Source organism: Alternaria conjuncta, assembly GCF_024043145.1.
Source record: "Alternaria conjuncta strain BMP 0040 chromosome Unknown scaffold_3, whole genome shotgun sequence".
NCBI classification, from domain to species: domain Eukaryota; kingdom Fungi; phylum Ascomycota; class Dothideomycetes; order Pleosporales; family Pleosporaceae; genus Alternaria; species Alternaria conjuncta.
The window spans coordinates 1,505,230-1,525,459 of record NW_026250092.1 but is presented as its reverse complement, the minus strand read 5'-3'; the positions used below and the strand labels follow the sequence as shown (position 1 = coordinate 1,525,459).

Below are 20,230 nucleotides of genomic sequence, written 5' to 3'. Positions count from 1 at the left end.
CGTATCGCTTCATGTGCCAAATCACTCTAATAGTGATATCCATTCCACAGGCAGTCTGTGCTATGAAAGTATCTCGATAGTTCTAGTTCAGCTAGTTTAGCCTCCAGTAGTTGCTTCTCGAGATCTTTCTGGTTTATCTGGTGAAAGTGTAGAGAGTGCGGTCACTCCCACCCACACATCCGTGCATGGTCGCTCAACATGTCCCCAAACGATACTAGCATTGCGCATTCACTCTTCCTCATCGTCAGTCAACCGTGTTTGGCCCCAACACACAGCGGACCCTCGGACCCTCTCCGTTGTATCAACAGTCTATATCAACGTGGTGCTCTGGGAGCTTTCGCAACCCAGCTCAAGCATATGCTTGCGACGTCCAATAACTCCAGCACTGAGATCAGAACCATCAGCATGACTGACATCGCCATCGATTCGAAAAGCACCATCATGTCCACTCAAAGCAAACCCAAGCCGCTTGAGGTGTACTTTTCGGTATATGGTTCTGCCCATACAAACCCAGTTATACTTAGCATTTCTGGTACAACATGCCCAAGCCCTACTCCTACCTCCACCCCTACTTCCACTTCAAGGTACACCCCTCCACCCTCACCCTCATCCAAACCATCACGACTAACACCACCCACATCAACCAGCGGCGTCTCAACACCCTCACCTTGCTCTTCACGATCCTCTCCTTCGCCTCAGGATATGCATAATCACAGCATGTACGTGCAAACCGACAAAGGTATCTACTACCAAGACGAAGGAGAAAAAGACAGGAACGGGAACGTGATGATTCTGAAAGACCCTTGTGAAGATTGCGGAGGGAAAGTAGTCTGGGCGACAAAGGGGCCGTGGTTGCTGATTTGTCGGGATTGTGGGGAGATTCAGTAGGGATGAGAGGGAGGGGAAGGACAAAGGAGGAGGATACAGTGGGAAAAGAGTTCGGAGAGATGAGGGAGGAGGACATGTGTATAAGTAATGGCTGTGTAGCGCGCGAAGATGTTTTGTATGTATGTAGTAGCGACCTCTGTTTATTGACTTCGGCGCCACGAGGGCAATGGATGAGATATTCTCTCTTGAAGGTTGAGACTACCAACTCAAGGTATATGGATAGCGTTTGACTCGTTCTTCTGTCTACCCATATTTTGATAACTCCCCGGAAGTCTTTCTAATGTCTCGTTGGGATACTGTCATGGATGCACAGTGTACAGTGCGTTAGTCCATGAACTATGAGCATCACAAATACTACTGCCTACCGTAGCATGGCAACCACATGTTTTGTAGTCTAATCATTCGCATGAACCTGGTCAAAGATGTAGACACTAGTGCATGTCCTAAGTGCCAATACAACGGGAATTCGTCATATCAAACTACGTCCAGAAAGGACATCCCTTCAACTCCTCATTCCCAGTTGGACGGCCGCTGGAACTAGATGCGCGGACCCAGCGGGAGCAAGCGCTTGGGTAGAAACGCCGTTCATCCAAGCGACATCCCCATCAGGAAGTCCCTTTGTCCCCAACCATGCGGGCCGTTAGGGTCTAGAAAGAGTTCCCGGTGTGATCAGACCGTGTTTTAGGGTTTTGGAAGGAATGCGCATGTCGGAGATGAAGTGTTCCTTCCGGTCTTCGCCGATGAGGATCTTGGTATAGGGACTTGGCTATAGCTGGCCAGCGCGTATAGGCTTACGATAGATAGTAACATGGCGCTATGTTATCAACGCTATCGCATCGTTTCGAAGTCGACATCCTCGCGTACGATAGCACATCGCTAGGCCTCCAAAACTTTGGTACACATATGTCGAGATACGTTAGCGCCATCAAAGTCGACAGCTAAGCGTGAAGCGGCTCATCACACGCATATCCTCATCATCGTCTTTCGTGTCAGCAAACTCAAAGTTGGTGGCGCAACGCCCTAGTCCAGGCACACGTCCCACCGTGGGTCAAGATGTACACCGATCAGGAGGTATAACCACGAGGTCGCCTTATCGATAGGAATTAGGTTTGCCGTGCCGCATGTCTGCTTTCTTTTGGTCGATGGAATGGGACAAGCGACGCCCATCCCAGCGCTACTGCGACCAAAACGTCTACCAGTGATGGTCAGGTGCCACACACCCTTCTGGTAGTATCGCCGCCATGGAGCCGACGGCAGCGTATTCGTACTTTTTGAATGGTTTGCAGAGTGAGGTTTTATTGATTGGGGGGATCGAGATTGATGCTCCGAATTCGAGAGTGATGTTTACCTCACCGCAAATCTACGTTCGCGCCGACTTTCGACTTGCATACAAACAAAACATGTAATTTGTCGCAACGAAGTCTTCTAGCCCATCAACCGCTGAGACCCGCTCCGGTATCCGGGAGCTTGAGCAGAGTGCGGTTCCTTAGTGTCCAGGGGACGATCAACGACCCTGTTGTTTATTGGTTCCCATCCGAGCGCTTTCAATGCAAGGGGTCGAGGGTCCAATGAGTGCTCGTAACCACCCACCACATAGAAGAAAAAGAATCGTGACTCGCTATGACCTATGTTGCCTGTCATTCAGCGTTGTACCATAATCCTTCCGTACTAGATCGTCAATTGCATCAGGTTACCGACCCAAGGCTCCTTGTGCGGTCGAGGTAGGCTGAACTCAGCAATTATGTGAAAGCCCTGTTGCTCGTAGTACCTAAGAAAAGAACCTCTAATCAGTACCACATGGTGCGCTCCAGTGACAACAGGGAGGAGAGACTAACCGAATTAAGTTCCTCTCGTTTCCTGCCCAGCCATCCAAGTATAGAACTTTCTTCCCCCGGCTACGGCCATAGTTCCGCACCTCGTGAAGAAGTGCAGCTCCAACCCCACGAAATAGATCCTTCGTACGGCTATCGCTAACCATGACTTCAACATACAAACTTTCTTCGAGTTTGAATTGTCCAGCTTGTGGGATTGTCGCTGCAGGAAGATAGGTAGGGAACCACTTTCCGCGGACGAACGCAAAGCCGACAGACACAAAACAGCGCCCATCGTCGGAGACGCGCGAGTGCATATCTTTCAGATCAGGAGCTGCAATTGCCTGCTCTACGAGTTCGGCTTCGACAATAAGAATGCGTAGGGCATCCGTTGTATCCGAGATTTGACTGTGCTTCGATTCTCGGACCTGCCGTTGCGTTTCTTCAACCCAACCTGGTCGTTGTGAAAAGGGAGTTGAGCCCCATTGCGCTAGGCTCCCGATTGATTCCAGATAAGGGAGAGATGCATCAAAAACTGAGATGATAAAGGAGTCGTCACCTTCAGCGAGCCCCGCGTCTCGAATAGAGAACTGGTATAGGGTGGACATTCGTTAAGCCGTACTGATGGGCCCAGCAAATAGTTCCGGTAATTGTTCGGGCACGCGTTGTTCTTCGAGTAGCTGAACGACGTGAAAAGAGAGGCGCAAAGTTAGGGCAAGATCCCTGAGTCAACCTCAAATGATGACGATGGGAAGGATGGGTCGGGTGACCTAGCCATGAATAGAACCAATTAGCTGAATATGCATGAATTCGCCTAAGCATGCTTGCCCACCCCCGCTACGTTGGATGTGCATGAAGGATTGTTCTTCGTACACGTCGCAAGTGAGCTCGGCGCTTTGCTGCAATCCTCCATGCAGGCTGACGAGCTGTGGGAAGCAAGATAGCCTTCTGACGAGAGCTGGACGAAACGTGGTGCTGACTGGCGCGCGGGTCCTGGTAACTTCGCTTTGCCCTTGCATAGTTTTCATGTAAAGGATTCATTTCGGAAGCGTACAGTCAGATCCAACGACAAACCTATCGCGCTTATCACCAAACAGGTGGTGTGAGCTGAATTGCAGTTCCCATCGAGTGCCGGATGGTTTCCTGCTAACTGTATAGGTGTACAATCGACCAATAAGGTTCCTAACCGGGACAACATCAGAGGCGACCATCGGTCACTCCGTTGCGGGGTTCCAGGTCAGAGGTCGTCACGAAGTGGCGCTGCCTCCGGCGTGCCTCAACCAGCTGTCACTCTCGTCTCGTTGCAGTATGCCTTAGCGAAAGAGGGGTGCGCAATCGAGGGGTCGGTGGTAGTAGCTAAAGCTGAACTATCAGCTCCTGCGACAACTGGCCAGAGCTCCGATAGCCAAGTATAGGGCAAAGAGACTGCATGCATGCTGATGTTGACTAGATCTGCTAATACCGCAGTGCAGGACGCTGATCGTTGGAAATCGGTCGCCATTCCGGTGAGCAGTGGTCTGAAGATATGAAGCCATGCTTTTCTCTGCGTCTGGAACTGCCGGTACGTAGGCGATGGTTTCAGGTGAGGTAGTAGGGTGTGGGGTTGAAGCATCTGGTTCGTCTGGGGAAGATGGCGGCCTAGACTTTGGACCGGTCGAACAGCCGGAAGCGAGCGGGAGGCAACGAACGGCATTTAGATCACGTTGGACGACCATCTGAGTGGTTTACAGCACGATGAACTTTTTTCTGTTGGGAATGCGCGTGGTTGGCTGTAAGCATATCGAGAGTGCGGCTCTGCGGACCCAGGCGGCGCTCCTTCGTTGTGTACACGTCGCTGGGTGAGGGATTGCATTCGTGTACAGCCAGCAAATTACCCGGCCCACCTAGCAGCGCAATTTCCCGCATGTACTCGTTGCCTTGGTTGCAGGGCTACGTCAAGCCAGCGAATGTGCCGATGGTGCTCGTGGCATTATGACGATTGCTCAGGATAAAAAACAATGCTCGCTTCGCTCGGGTCTGAGGTTTGTCTGTGTGGCTGTCAGGTGGTGTTCAAGCAGGGGAGGCGCAGCTGTGGCGGCGGAATGTTTATTGGCTGTAGTGCCGGCAAATCTCAGTGCGCTTCCCCCTTCGGGCAAGAGGGCAAAAGACAGGCCGGAGATTGCCAATTTCGTCCTTCCTGAGGATCAAAACAGACGTGAAACGAGATTCGCAATTTTGGGTCTCCGTACGCCTCGCAACCTGGCCAGAGGAAACAATACTTCCAAGAGTCGGAGTAGCCTGGGAATTGTGGATGGTCGGATGGAGCAACCTCCGCTGTCCATCTCATCGTACATCGGCAGGCGCGACTTTGCCCCTGACTTCAGTTTGGTAGCCACGCGTCATAGAGGCCGTTGTTGACGATACGACGCTGCTTGACACTGACAAGTAACGACGCGTCGGCGGGCGCCAGCGGAAGGTTTGGTGCAGGGAGTTTGGCGCGTGCAAACCAATGGGCTGACCCGGAGACGTTCGCATGTTGTGGAGCAGCGCCGTGGCTGTGCAGCGCCATAGCTCTTGTATAGTGATCGCGCTTGCGCAATTCCAAGAATAATACGAACGACTCTATGTATGTAGAGTTTTCGAGAAAGCTGAGGCGCGGTGCGTGGATGCTGGAGGAAGCTATCGGGTCCTGTACCCAAGAATGAGGGGATGACCTCTGTTGCACGATGCTTTTTCGTTCACCGCTCCACTCGACACGCGATCGGAAAAAAGAAGAACAGATCTAAATTCGACGGCGCAGCGTGAGCGTTGCGATGGTCGTCACAAGGACAGCCGTTGTGTGCACTACGCTCCACAGATCGGGTCGTTAGTACCGAGCGGCGCGATACGTGGTAACCTTCGGACTCGTTTCAAGATTGGAATCGTCGTATCCTCGCAATCATGCTCACTATGGGGGCCTTGGCAGCAATGTTTTCTCTCTGCAAATGGCAGGAAGCCGTGGATCAAGAAAAATGAAGTCGAGTTTTTCAATTGCGGGACGTAGCTCGGCGCATTGCGCCGATGAGAGATGGACCCTGGAGATCATTGGAGATGATGCAGACGGCGGGAGACATGGGACTCCATGTTTATGACGTCGGAGGATATTGCGACTGATTCGCAAGTCTGCTTGGTTGGAAGGGAAGCGATGAGGAATGGAGAGGCCGAGCATGTCCAGATTGCACAAACCCTAGAGCGTGCGAAGCAACATCGTTATCTCCACATGCAGGTGCGAGCCGGAACATTTTCTAGAAAGCGCAAGGAGTTGCAATGTCGATGCGTCGAATGGGGCAGCAATGCAGTATCGTGCATGCAGGGCCATGTCGACTAGATTGCCCTGACCCGAAGGCAATGAAGCTCTGGGAGTTTTCAGATTCTTATCTGAAGAAGACCGGGACGAAGTGGCCATGTGGTACGAAGCCGAGTCCGCAAGCCCCGTTGTGGCGGCATGAGACACACAGGGTATTGAACTTGTTGCGCCTCGAAGCCCAGGCCGGTCCTATCAGTAATGGAGGGAAAGTTGTATGTACAGCATGGGTGCAGTAGGGTTGAGCAGATCTGTATCTGCTCCTTGTCTCCGCATACCTGGAGGTGCTTATAGTAGGTCCGCAGGTCCGGATCCGAGATGGCTTACTTCTTGAGCTGTTCAGTATCGTGGAAACCATTGCTCAACTCTCTGGCGCTCGACCTTCCTCATCGGCAGGATGTGGGCGTCGGACGGCAACAAAGCCTTGCATCTTGCCTCTGGCATCCCGCTTCTCCGCATTTCGTCTATCACATCCTATTTATGGTGGCGAGGACGAGCGTCCGTCATGGCTCCAAAGGGGGATAGCGAGGCGTCATTGCCCCTGCATAGCGAGGATCAAACGGGTGTAGTCTAGTCAATTGGTCCGAATTGCATATCAAATGCACGCTTGGCCATACATGTGCCGGGGTGCGCAGCCCCACCTCGAACGGGTGCTGTGAAACATCGAGTGCGCATCCTTCTGTCTCGAGGCCGAGTGTGCGTGAACAGGTCGGGCAGTGCGGATGGGGAGAGTGGGAGCGTGGGCAGGTAGTGCCAGCTGCGGTACATGCAGCGGAAGCAGCAGCGCTGCGATTTGATTGTTAGCCGCGCTGCCCGATGGTTGGTTGCGGGAAGGCAGGCTGTTAGTGGAGAGGGGTCGGCTGGCGGCATGTAGCCAAGACGCACTGGGAGAAGATGGACAAGCAGAGCGAAGACGATGCATATCGCGTGCAGCCGCCTCAAAGGAGAGGGGTCCTGCAGCGCCTAAGGGTCGACGATATGAGCCAGGACTGCAGTGCGCATCTCGACGGCAGCAACGGCAGACTTAGAGAGCCGCATGCACGCGAGGCACCACGTAGCTATTGGACAGTTGTCACGCACACGTTATGAGATTGTACTGTAGCGGGCTGTCGCTAGTGCCGTGACGCTGTACAGATAGTGCTGATTCCTTGGAACCTGGTGGGAACTGAACTGGCAAACTACACGAGGCTAAGCAGCTATCGGCCGACTCTAGCAGACTATCGGCAGGCATTGGTTAACCGATGGGACTGCTACATCATGGTTGTGCAGAGCGCTGGAAGGGTTTGCTCCCACGTCGCCCCGGCATCGAGGCGTGACTCCTACACGTGTGAGGCTGCCGCGGAGGGATGGCCCTGCGACGGCGCACTCTGTTGTATTGTGCGGGAACCGGTCGACTGACGTGCGCGCAAAAGCAACACATAGCGACAGGTGCCTGGCTGGTACCTGGCAGCGCGTCGCGGCATCGTGTGGATCAGGCGTGAAATTACGAGGGAGACAACGATTAGCATGGGTAAAGCACGAACCGGGGATCCCTGCGCGGTGTGGTGGTGCGTGCTAGCGTGGAGCCCGCCTGGGAAGGAACGACCGACAAAAGCGACAGTTGCCCTGGTGCTCGTCTCCCACCCACCTCCGCCAATTCACCGTCACCACCTCGCCGTCGTCCCCGTCGCGCCCTGCCGAACCTCACTCTGGAGCCCATTGTCGTTACTCACACTAATTGAGGCGACTCTAGGCATCTGTCCGCTCATTTCCCCCGTCATTCCTTAATCCTGGGTGTACTGGCTTCACTCACTGCGACTACTACCACGGCAGCCTACCGACTTGCCCACTCCGCCCGCAGCACTACCTCGACCTATACTGTACGCCTCGCACAACCTCACAGCCGGTCCTGCAATCTGCTCTTGCGCGTGCTGACTGTTATGTGTCAGTAGTAATCGCGTCAGCTCTTGTACCTCGACAGCGCTTGTTTCGTCTCACGCCCGCTGTGCCCACGCCTGTAGCACCCCATTCCCCACCCGTCCAACCACACTCTGTCCTCGCGCGTCCGGCAAGCTGTCCCTGGAACGCACCGCCCGTCTAGCTCGCACATTAAGCATTGTGCTGCGCGTCCGTTGGCGGTACCATCTCTAATCTCGTCAAGCCCCATCGTCGCAGATCGCTGCGTCCGACAGGGCAGCTAGTAGTTCACCATGGCCGAAATTGCCCTGCCACGACACCGGGCTACACAGTCGCAAGCTGGTGTTGGCTCACCGCTCTACCAGCGTCGACAACACTCCAATGCCGGCCCCATTGAGCTCATCCCCAACCCGGAATTCTCCTTCCCCATGCGAGGACCAGATACCGCCTCTTCAGAGCCTGCACCCACAAACTCGCGGCCAATGTCCCTGCAAGCGTATCCAGCTGGTCGTCGAGGCTCCATGCCGCACTACCGACAGAAGTCTATCAACGCTCTACCAGACTTTTCCTTCAATCCGGCAGGACCAGCAAAGCCAGCTACCATCGAATCTTCACCACCACAGTCACCGGCGACACTGCCTGTACCAGTATCGCCGTCAAAGCCGGCACATGGCCACAGACGCGGGGGCAGCGAGTTCATTGGCGGTGACGTACGACCTGGCGGCACCGCCCTGATGAGCAGCAGCCCGACAAAGGGTGAAGATGTCCTTCCTACACCAAGTTCGACACTGCGTCCGGGTCCGCCAGCGGGTCGTCGCGGACACGCTCATCGTCGCTCGGGTGCCATCTCCTCTCACGACCTCACAACCATCATGAACCCACCTGCTCCAGCGCGAACGGGCAGCGCGCCCAACACACCCTCCGAGGGCAACCAGTTCGCTTTCGGCCACAAGTTCAACAGATCTGTCTCGCAACCCTCGCTACGCGAAAACGGCGCAGACGATGAGGCGCGACCACCATCAAGGGCCCGTGTTACCTTCTCCGATAGAATCGAGACCATTCGTCCGCTCTCCACCATCTCTTCCGAGACTGAAATTTCAACCATCAGGGGACACTCAGCTGCCAACAGCCTGTCCTCGATTGTCAGTTGCAGCAGCCCGGCGCCTGTGCGACCAGGACGCCCTAGCACAACCCTAAACACAGTTGAAGACGAGGACCGACCAAGCACGGCTGGAATGGTGCTCGACAAGTTCATGGGCAGCCGCCTAAATGGTGAGGTCATGGAACGCAAGCGACCCACGTCCGCCATTTCCCCCATCTCCCCAACTGCGCCAATCCCGAAAGTGCAAGCCAAGCGACGCAGTCTCTTCCAAAAGGATCGCAGTGATAACTCAGTTCCTACCCTTCCTACCAGTGCCTCCGATCCTGCCCTCTCCAAATCCTTCGACACACCTCTAGCATCACCCACTAAAGATGACGACTCAGCAGAGGTCGCCGAAAAGCCGAAAGCTGCGTCGCGCAAAAGCGGTCGCAAGCCCCGGAAAGTCAAGTCATGGGCAAACTCCATCATCACCAGGAAAGGAAAGCACAGCAAAAAGGCCAAGGCACGATCTCCCACACCACCACCATATGCGGGCATGGACACCGAAGACTCCGATGAATCAGACGAGATGGACTTTGAGCCCAACTTTGATGATGACACCACAGTCACCATCGTCTCCCCCACCGAGAACTCAGTTCCTCTGCCGAAGATTGACACCGACTACGCTTCGTGGCAACCACGTGAGCTGAAACGGGTTGATTCTGACATCATGAGCCCGGTGATCGACCTTGATGCCGCACTTGGACCCTTCAACACTCCCAATGGCACGAGCCCTCGAACCCACCAGCGGGGCTTTTCGGCACATCGACGAGCCATGCACAGTGCTGGCGGCATTGCACCTTCGCACAGGAGGACGGAGAGCGCACCTGAATTGGTACCCTTTGAGAACCGACCATCAGCAGTTGCTAATGCTTCGCCTATGGCCGATGTGTTCGAAGAGGAGGAACCAGAAGACGACCTGACTCTGGCGATTCCTGCAAAGGCAAAGTCTACTGCTGCAGAACCCGAAGAGCCGAAGATCTCGGTCGTGGAGGCAGATGCGAAGCAGGAGGGCACTGCTATCAACTGGAACTTCAACGACGGACTTGGCATCAAGCGTACTGCGAAGCACGACGACGTTGATGCATCTGAGCCACTGTCTCCTCGAGCAGTGCCTGCTGAGTCCAGCGAGAACGTCTCTGAGCAAACGCAGGCCTCAGAGCCTTTTGAAGTTGTGGAAGATCATGAGGAGCCCCGCACATCATCACTCACACATTCGTCCGACTCCACTGTCACCGCCCAGCCAATGGAGGATTCGCCAAAGCATCATCAACCCGCCATGAACTTGTCGCTCCCACTGGGTCAACAAAGTCTCATGACACCCGACACGGTTACTTCTTCATTTTCCTCGCCAGACTGCCGATCCAGTCAGATCTCGTTCGATAACGGCCGTGGAGGCACTGCAGCTTCCTCGATGACAGACTACCCCGTGATGCCTTCTCCCCGCTTTGGCGAGCCTGGACCTGAAGTTCGCATCTCTACGGAGGTCCCGTCTCTGACTTCTTCCAGGTCGACGATGACCAGTGCAATGCAGAACGCCTTCCCGCTCGTCAGTCCCCGTCGATTTGGCGACCGCACCTCGTCTCTCTCCTCTGATCCCAGTGAGATTGAGTCCCGCCGTCGCAAGCGCTCTAGCATTGCTAGTCTCTCTAGGCTGATGGGAACTTCTTCTTCCTCGTTCAGCGAGCGCAGCAAGCTTTCCATTGAGCAGCGTCCTCAGTCAGAACATCGCGAGCCCACCAAGGACAAGAAGAAGAAGAACATCGGAAGCAGACTGAAAAAGTTCTTCCAGCACACCCGAGATTCCTCCCCATCAAAGACCTGAAGTGTTCATCATTGTCACGACTTGTACATCTTTGGCTCTTGCCTCAACCGACGATTTGCAGTTTGCTTTCTAGTAGCTGTTTCCACATCATATGACATTATGGCTGTGCTTCCATGAGCACATACATCACCTCTTTCCTCTCGCATGACCACGGAGTTTACAAGCGATGAATATTTAATGGCGCATTACCAACCTGCGATGCATACGCGAACCGGACTTTTTCTTACTCTCATTGAACAGCATCTCTTTCCTTACGAGTACTAGGAGGACGAGTCTCTAGGATTTCTGTGGTTTGCATCATTGCATGGGACCTCACCTGGCATACTTTGACTGGTTTTCACTGTGGCGGTAGCCATACACCGACCGCACATTCAATTTCCTTGCTCCACACTCTATTGGAGGTATATATTTGCTTATACCGTCCACACGCTCTCTCAGAGACGGTCGATTCTGCCCTTTGGCAGACATTTCACGACAGGACTCTTTCTTTACTTCATTTTCTTGACAGTCGTTTATTATGAAGCAGTACATACATCAGGGTATGCTGTAGTAAGCTGAGGATGGTGGGACACATGTATTTTGAACATGGCGGCACAAATCTCGTTGGGCAATCTGTACCATGAGCTTTTGAAAGGATAGATAGTGGGTTGAGCTGGATGAATGGCTGCAATCTTGAAAAAACAATCAAACTATGAATCATCTACATGGCCTTGTGTTCTCTCTCGTGACTCTCGAAATCACTGCAGTAGTGACTCTCCCGCTTGTTCGTGACAATGCAAATCTCGCTTCTTCTTCATCCATCGCTTACCTTGAGCCGCTGCAATATGTCTCTGACGCCAACATGCCTGTCCACATCACTATCCGTTATCAGGACAACCAGCGCGAACTGGCCACCAGCTCATGCAAAGCCGTTATCGCGCACTGGCCTCACAATCTACCACATCGCCCGCGTGACAGCGGGACAAGAACCAAGATTTCATCTCACTTGCCCCGAGCGAGCCGCCACGGCGCACATGCACGGCAGGGACTTAGTCAGACCACGCCGTCTAAACGGTAAAGTGTAAAGTGACATAGAGTGCGTGCGGGAAGCGACATGCGACCGTCGTTACGAAAGCCGCGCCCCCATTATGCTGAAACCTCCGCGCCGAGGGTTGCGCACTGTTGTATGAAGGATTGCCGTTCATCAATTAGAACGGCCGGGGACCGACCGTTTTTCCTGTTCCTGTTCTCGCTCCCGCACTTTCATTTATCGGTGTTGGAGGTTGTGCATGTGGGGTTGGCAGGATATGCAGGGGCGGCGGTGATCATTTAATTTGTAGATGGACCTCGGGAGTGTCAGGTGGTGATTAGTGAGTCAAGGTGAGTGACGCGATGCAGGTACGAGTCAAGCGAGAGCGGGTTTAGTGTTTCAGAATCTGGGGTGCGGGATAGATGGCGAAGCGAGGGGTGGTGCTGAGGCTGTGCTGGTGAGGGTGTTTGGGGTGCGTTGCTAGGGGAGACGGAGAGATGTGTCTTTGGGGTTGTGCTGTGTGGGGTTGATGGAGGACGGGTAAGGGCAGTATGGAAGTAAGTGGAAGCGTGGACTTTCACGAGCCACAGAGTAGACTGGAGTATAGAACGAAAGAGTAAAAGACATCTCTCGGTGGCCTTGAGATGCCAACCGGTACACTCAGATAATACGTATACCATCTTTGAATGCGTGTTGTAGGTCCGAAGTACTCCAGTCGGCGCTGTCGTAGTCAACCTGGATTATGGATAAATGTTCTACATGTCTCAAAGTCTCATCAAGGTATCAAATCTCTCGATGTTCTCAGCAGTAAAGTCCCTTTCACACAGCAGACCCAAATGCGCATCGAGTTGCAGCTAGTCTCGTTCCGTGTTAGCGTGCTTTCGCGGTGCGGGCAAGTTGGCATGACCGAGCAGTGACGACTGGAGCTCCCCGCAACAGCTACTCAACAGCTCCACAGCTCCACAGCTACCTCCAGACCCCGAAACACGTCAACACGATCGCGAAGAAATATGGCAGACGAAGAGAAGGAGAAGGCGGAGAAGATCGCAGCGGCGAAGAAACGCGTACGTCTTTCCTCTACGGGTCTCTCTACTTCCTAAAGGCTGCCATTGCTCAGATGCAGTTGGAAATGGTGTCTTCTCCTAGCCCAAGTTTCAAAAGATTTATCACGGCTGAGACGATACTGACAAATACGCATAGTATGAACAATTGAAGAAGCAGAAGGCGAAGAAGGCGGGTGGAGGAAAGAAGAAGGGAGACAAGACTGAGGAACCCGCCGAAGCCGAAGCGTCGACTGAAACCCCGACCGAAGCAACTTCTCCCGAAGAGAAGCCCGAACAGGTCGCGCCGGAACCCGTAGAAGCCACAAGCGTGCCAGAGCCGCCAGCAGAGGATGATGACGAGCCCTCAGAGCTAGCAGTACCTAAGCCGTCGCACGGCCGCAAGCCTTCAGTCGCTGTTGATTCGCGACAGCGCTCCGAATCTTTCTACCGCTCGGGAGCCGCTGGTGGGCCTCTGTCGCCTGGAGGAGGGGTTGCAAGCGAGGTCTACCGGGAACAAGCACAGAAGATTGAGGAGCTCGAGAAGGAGAACAAGCGACTGGCAAGCGAAGTTGAAGAGAATCAGACCAGATGGAAGAAGGGCGAGGAAGAATTGGAGGAGCTGCGAGAAGGCAGAGGCGATGTTGCGCTCGCGGTGGAGAAGGGCAAGGAGGCTGACAAGCTGGTATGCATACGGGCACATTGGAGCGTATGACGAAATACTGACCCACGGTCTAGAAAGCCGAAGTCGAATCGCTCAAGAGACAACTTGCGCAGGCGCAAACGCAGAGCAACAAGTCCATACGCCGTACGTCGACCGCATCGCCTAGCCAGAGCGCATCCATCGACGATCTGAACGCGCAGGTCGCTTCAAAGTCTGCGACTATCGAGTCACTCGAGCTGGAGATATCGAACGTCAACAGACAGCTGTCAGAGCAAACGAACAAGAACAACGAGCTTCAGTCGAAGATCACAAGCCTGGAATCTGCAGTGCAAAGGGCGGAACAAGAAGCAAGCTCGACGAAGACTGAGCTACAGGACCTCAAGGCGAGCCTGGACAAGGCTGGTGACCAGGCAGAGAAGGATGGCTCGGATCGCGACTCTGCGCAGACACGCATTGCACAATTAGAGGCTGAGCTGGGCACAGCGAACCGCAAGGCTTCAGACTCAGTCTCGCGCGCAGAACTGCTTGAGAAGAAGATCGAAACCCTCACACAATTACACCGCGACAACGACTCACGAAACCAAACGCGTCTGCAAGAGCACAAGAAGATCGAGCGCGAAGCCACCGAGCTACGAACCCGCATAACAGGCCTCAGCAACGAGAACGCGCGCCTTCGAGAGGCCGAGCAGCGACGTCGCAAGGCAGATCTCGGCTCGATCGAAGACTCCAGTGTTCAGGAGCTCCTAGACGAAGAGCGCGACCGTCTCCTCGCTAAAGTGCGCGAGCTCGAGGAAGAGAACTTCGAGCTCCGCCGTGGCGTATGGCGCGACCGTCGCCGCGACATGCAACCCCCCATCGACGACCAAGCAGACGCCTCACACCCCTACAACAGCTCCAACAGCTTCGACGACGTCGACCTCTCCGGAGCGCCATCCCGACAAGCCCTCCCCAACCGCACACACTCGTCCTTCCAAGACGTCATTCAGTCTGGCATTTCAGCCTTCACCGGTCAGAACCCCGCGCATCGACGAAGCGACGCGGCGAGCAAGCCGAAGCCGAGACAAGAGAGCCTGGGTAGTTTGGACGAATTTGAGATTGATGAGGATGCGTTTAGGCAGGCGCAAGAAGAGGAGGGCAAGAAGAGGCTTGAGAGAGTCAGGGAGGTCAAGAGGGGGCTTGTGCAGTATAAGGGGTGGAGACCGGACTTTGTGGATGTTAGGGTGGGGATGGGTGGTGTCTTCGAGATATAAGCACCGGATCGCAGATACATGGTTATGGAGACTATGTTTGAACAAGACTTCGGTCGGCTTCCAGAGGAATGGAGACATGAATAACATGGCGGGTGCTTTTGAAACGATGTCTCAGAAATGGGCCATGCGCCATCTTAACACTCCGCAGCACTGAAGGACATGACATAGCCGTCCAAAAAACGAGATTTGTTCCTTCAATCGCTCGTGTAGACTCTTCTCTCGACTCTCCTCTCCATGGAATGCTTTGTTATCCATTTCTGGACACATAGTCCCGGAACACAATGGTTTTGGAATAAGAAGCAAGGTGGTATAGTGTCTAAGACTTGGAGAAACGGGGCTTTATATACACGACGGGAATCCCGAAACGGAGCTTACATGTGGGGCTTCGTTTTTTCTGACAGAATCACAAACAGCTCTCCTGGACTTTTTGCGACACTGCTCACTCTTCATGAAGAGATCTCTGACGATTTTTTGGTGCCACAACACACCCCGGAGCGGAAGACATGACTTTGTCTAGCAAACCTTTTTAGGTCCCGTCGGCCATGTGGAAGTCGATTGCCGTTTTGGAAGAAAGTTGGTCCTCTTTTCTCACATGAAATCATTCCAGACTGACTTTAGTATCCATGGTAAGCCCTAAAATGGCTTTTTGACAACTCTTCTCCGCACTCATGACATTGCCTGGTAACGCGTTTTGTTTTTCTGGAAAGAGGAACAGTTGGAAGAGGGCACATGTAAAGATGATGCCCCGGTTTTTGGAGACATGGCGTCTTGTATTTCACGTTTTGGGGAATAATCGTGTGGATATGTTGATGAAGTGGGAAGAAAAGGTGTGGACTGGAGAGGTTTATATACTCAGCAGTCGCCGGGCGAGCGCCATGCCAACAGTTTGTTCAGACTTTCCAGAGTAAAGATATGCAGAATCTCTCTACAGGAGCATGCCATGGATCTTTTTGATTCTTTGGACCGCGTTATTTTGATACGTGAGCCATCGCGTCTGCTTCTCGGTCTCCATACGAGACTACTAGGTTGTATTTTGGAAGCAGGAGGAAGCACATGGGCGCTCATAGATGTCTTCTCTTCTTTCGCAACCATCATCATAGTGCCTCCAAGTTTTGGTGTAGTGAAAGGCAGGAAGGGTGTCTAGAATCGAAGTAGGAGGAAGTCGACGCGATTTATATATGTGAGCGCAATAGCACAGCAGGAAGACATCACCCACTTCTGAGGTTTTTTTTGGTAGGCAAGGACATATCGCCAATCTGCACAAGCTTTGTCTTATCCCTAGAGGAAATGGTGCACATTTCTGTTCACTCCGCGACCTGGCTAACGGATAAAGCCTATCGCGTAAAGACTTTGTTTTGGCAGAATTTTGATGTCATAGAGAAGCTTAGAGACAGGAGAAACTTCCACATGTAGATCTTCTGAAAAAGCTTTGTTTTCCCAGAAACATGACAAAGAGGTTCGGCGTTTTTGGAGTAGCGATTAAGAGGAGAAATCCCATCTCCAAGATATATTCGCGAGGATATCGATGCCCCTTTATATGATTATGGCTGCTCCGCTAATCGATGCAAGTATATGCCTCGTATTGGTCAGCGTTATGACCTTCCAGCACCGCATGCTGTGGGTATGGGCAAAGCCTCCTTGTCCTGTTACTTCCATCTGAAGGCTCCGTAGCCAGGACGTACTCAGGAGCTACACCATCCTCTACCCATGGAATGAGAGCTTCGAGAGAGTGGTACTTTCCAGGAACCTGAGGATAACTAGCAGCGGGGCCGCAGTGACCACCACCCGGGACCATGAACAAGCGCCAGAAATCATTAAGTTGCGCCTCGCCGTAGATGGCTTTCGCTTCGTTGTGCTGATCGATAGGCCAAGTAGGCGCGTTAAAAGGGTCAGCCCAGCCTATCCGCGTAAGTCTGATTTCGTGCTCGTCTAAATTTGGCGGGCGACAAACCTTGCGATGCGACGAGTTTTCCACCTCGAGCTCTGAATGCATCAAGCCTTGGGGATGTTGCAGTGATTAAAGGACCTGCAACTTTGTCCACAATCTTGACGTCGTCCTGGAAGTCGAAAGTAGTGTAATCATAGCTCAAGTTCTTGAAGACAAGGTTCTGCAATATAGGTACTGCATACGCGGTGTAGAGAGTTTCTTCCAGCAGAAGCCATTCGGATTCCGATCCCTTTGCAAACCCGGGGTATACATCGGCCCCAGGTCCAGCGTAGAACGCCTCAAAAGTGGCAAGCTGCGTCTGATTCAGACATGTTGTCCTGTTATTCTCAACTTGAGCCTGCCCGGACCGGCACAGTAGTGATGTAATTTCGAAGTCGCACTTGCTTGGATCGTCGATCACTCCGTCTTTCACGCCATCAATGTCATCACACTCCTCCAGTGCTGCATCCCTTGCGAACGTGAGTACGTCCTGGGCTAGAAATGCACCAGGCTTCCGTGTGTGAAGGCCGTTCCACAGAAACGAAAGGATGAGGTGGGAGTACCAGTTGCCGGCACTTCCTGCAACAATACCATCGAAGACATCGGGATGGTACTGGGCTAGTGCATATCCTTGAGCGCCACCTGTAGAACAGCCTGAGAAGTAAGATTTCCGTGGCGGGTTTCGGAAGAACGTCGCCGTGATGGCTTTTGCTGGTACAGTGAACATCGCGATCGAATCTCGGATCCACGCTGCGGTCTGGGCATATGAGTGAAGGAACGGAACATAGCTTCCTGGCTCGGAAGCGCCGTTCTCGGAAACCAAATGTCCAGAATCACACCTTGAGGCCTATAAGTTAGCTCAACATGGCAAGATACAGAGGGGGCAAAAGACACACCCTCCAACAGCGAAGCCTGAATTGAGATTCGTCGCCATTGCCTGGTAATCTATCACGCCTGCAAGTCCGCCATTGCCTTCATGATGATGTCAGCAACCACGAGGCACAAGCATTGATCTGACTGATTCAATACGTACCGACAGATAAATAGCGCCCATTGTAAGTTTCGTTTTCGGGTAGCCAGACTTCAAAATTTAGTGTGTTATTTGGACCATATGGCATGAGTCCAACAACACGGCAAAAAGAAGCTGCATTTGTCTCCGTGATATTCTGAGCAGCCACAGCTGATATTTCTGCAATTCCGCCAGTGTTTACACGACTGGAGCTAACAACGTAGTCCACGCTGTGTCGTAACGAAGTGCAACTGTCATGGTCCACAGGGCTAGCAAGTGCTGCCGCTAATAACGCGGCAGAGGTGAGCTGTGTGTAAGCAAAGTACAGCATGGCAGAGACTTCAGGATGATAAGAAGGAGTGAAGCGCTCGTTTACGATAACATGCGAAATGTTTGGTCTTTATGGCGCGTGGCTCTCGGCCCGATCGTAACTTCCGTAGAATGTCAATACGCACAAGCGTCGGTGACGATCACCGAAAGCTTTCTCAACGAGTCAGTAGTTCATCGCAATGAATTTGCAAAATCTACCGAGCAAGGGTCTGGTCATTGTGGACGGCTCACGATGCGGAGTGGTTTGCGGGGTGCATCGGGCGGGCTGACCGACGCGGAGAAGACAATCGGCGACGGGCGACCGAGCCCGAGTAGCAGCTAGACTAGATTGGGTGCATGTCTGATGCTCGACTGACAGCTCCCGGTACAACAGAGACCGGACTTCTGCCTGCAGATTGCTTATATAGCCGCAGCACTAGAGAGCAACTCGGACTTCGTGCAACGATCGCACTCTCCTCGCTCGCATCAAATTGGCATTCTCGGCATTTGCACACGTCAAACTCGACATTTGTGCTACCTTTGCCATGAGGGGTTTGTGGTGATAATTTTGGAAACTGTTTAAGAGAAAGCAAAAGAGATCTCATTAAATACCCTACTCTTCGTTGAAAGACATGTATGCTGTTCTTGTATCTTTGAGTATTCTGGAAGATATGGTAGTTCCAGGAGAAAGAAGTAAGCAAGATTAACGTTGGGCTTATATATCCGCGCTGAAGTAGCACACAAGACGTTATTGTCGATGTTGTTTGGTCAAGGTCTACATATTGTAGATATAGAATGCTTCGTGGTTTGCACCGGGGTGCTCATATAATGGTATCATAAGAATAAGGAGATAAAGCCATGAAGACGAAGAAAGGAAGGCAAAGCCATCGGAATGTCGCTCGTGCCTCTTTGGGCGGAGACATTTGTGCACCGTCCAAAGGTTTTGAAGTGCTGGCCAGACAGATTGTATATATGACAAGAGAAGGCGCGGGAATGCTGGTAGATTTATAAGTGGAAGAACGGAAAGACATCCGGTGGCACCATGTGTCTTTTTGTGCGCTAGGGAACCCTTGTCTTTCATCTCCCCATGGCGTATTCGTTCGATGTTTTTTATCACGCTCGTGTGAGAGAGGAGAAAGAGGCAACAGCCAGAGACATAATCTTTTGGTTCTGGGATTTTGGAAAAATTACTTCTGCCAGTTTTAGTTTTAAATAAAGCTAAGGCCTGGTGCATCAGGGAAGGAAGGGGAACGGGCAGCAAGGAGGTATTTATATGCACCAGCCTAGCCCACGGTCATTCAGGGATCATCGCTCAATTCGGGCTCTCAAATAGAAACTCCGTCTCTCAGCGACGAAGTTCGCCATCACGGCGTAAGCTTATTGTTTTTGACCAAGTATTGGGTAAAAGAGGACAAGCTCGGCAGGTGTTCGACCGTATGATTTTGAGAGTAAAACCCGAGCAGACATATTCCGGGGGAATGATCATTTTGTGTAGCTGTAAGACGGCTAATTCCTTAGAGTAAAGACCGCCGAATCTTTCTCCCACATGTAAGATTTTGATGGCTGTTTTTTGTAAAGGAACGCTTTGAGTGCGTCGAAACTTGAGAGGAAGTAAAGAGGAAAGAGCTGCACGAGGATGAGCATTATATACCCGTACCGACAGGCACAGTAATAAGTCGTATCCTGCCTTTCAGAACATAAATGAGTCCTTAATCTCTTTTTTTGTATAAGGGTAGAAAGCAGCTCGATTGCGTTTGCGATGTTGAGCGACGAAAGGGCTGAATGTCATATAGCAAACCACAGTCTTTGACGCGACATGGATTAGACCGTGCATCATTTCTGTATGCGGGGCTCATGCTGAAATCACCGTCATATCGGCGTGGACATTTGGTCAAATCATCGCGGGTGAACAGGATATTTTTGGAGGAAAGAGACCTCGAGAAACATGCGCTTTTCCTCTGCTGTTTTGAGACAAAGTGCAGTGCCGTATGTGTAAAGAAGAACAGAGCAAGGGCGCCGAGAGGATGTTTATATATGTCATCTTGGAAGTGCCGTTCTTCACTCACATGAGACCCCTTCGCAGGCTTTTAGGCCCTCATCATCTCAAAAAGGTAGAACGACCACATAGGGTGACTTGAT

At 52.6% G+C, this 20,230-nt stretch overlaps 3 protein-coding genes across 3 annotated transcripts; 2 read left to right on the top strand and 1 right to left on the bottom strand.

The window, feature by feature from the left end:
* Window positions 1-8,210: 8,210 nt before the first annotated feature.
* Window positions 8,211-10,883, top strand: J4E85_002483 (uncharacterized protein; the record flags this gene model as incomplete). Its single annotated transcript, XM_051466761.1, has 1 exon — window positions 8,211-10,883. The coding sequence occupies one exon, from the start codon at window positions 8,211-8,213 to the stop codon at window positions 10,881-10,883; it is 2,673 nt and encodes an 890-aa protein (XP_051329616.1).
* Window positions 10,884-12,902: 2,019 nt separating this feature from the next.
* On the top strand, window positions 12,903-14,846 carry J4E85_002482 (uncharacterized protein; the record flags this gene model as incomplete). Its single annotated transcript, XM_051466760.1, has 3 exons — window positions 12,903-12,956; window positions 13,093-13,617; window positions 13,671-14,846. The coding sequence occupies 3 exons, from the start codon at window positions 12,903-12,905 to the stop codon at window positions 14,844-14,846; spliced, it is 1,755 nt and encodes a 584-aa protein (XP_051329615.1).
* Window positions 14,847-16,401: 1,555 nt separating this feature from the next.
* On the bottom strand, window positions 16,402-17,891 carry J4E85_002481 (uncharacterized protein; the record flags this gene model as incomplete). The annotated part of the gene is made up of 4 exons (XM_051466759.1): window positions 16,402-16,745; window positions 16,798-17,612; window positions 17,670-17,745; window positions 17,807-17,891. The coding sequence occupies 4 exons, from the start codon at window positions 17,889-17,891 to the stop codon at window positions 16,402-16,404; spliced, it is 1,320 nt and encodes a 439-aa protein (XP_051329614.1).
* Between the last annotated feature and the right edge of the window lie 2,339 nt (window positions 17,892-20,230).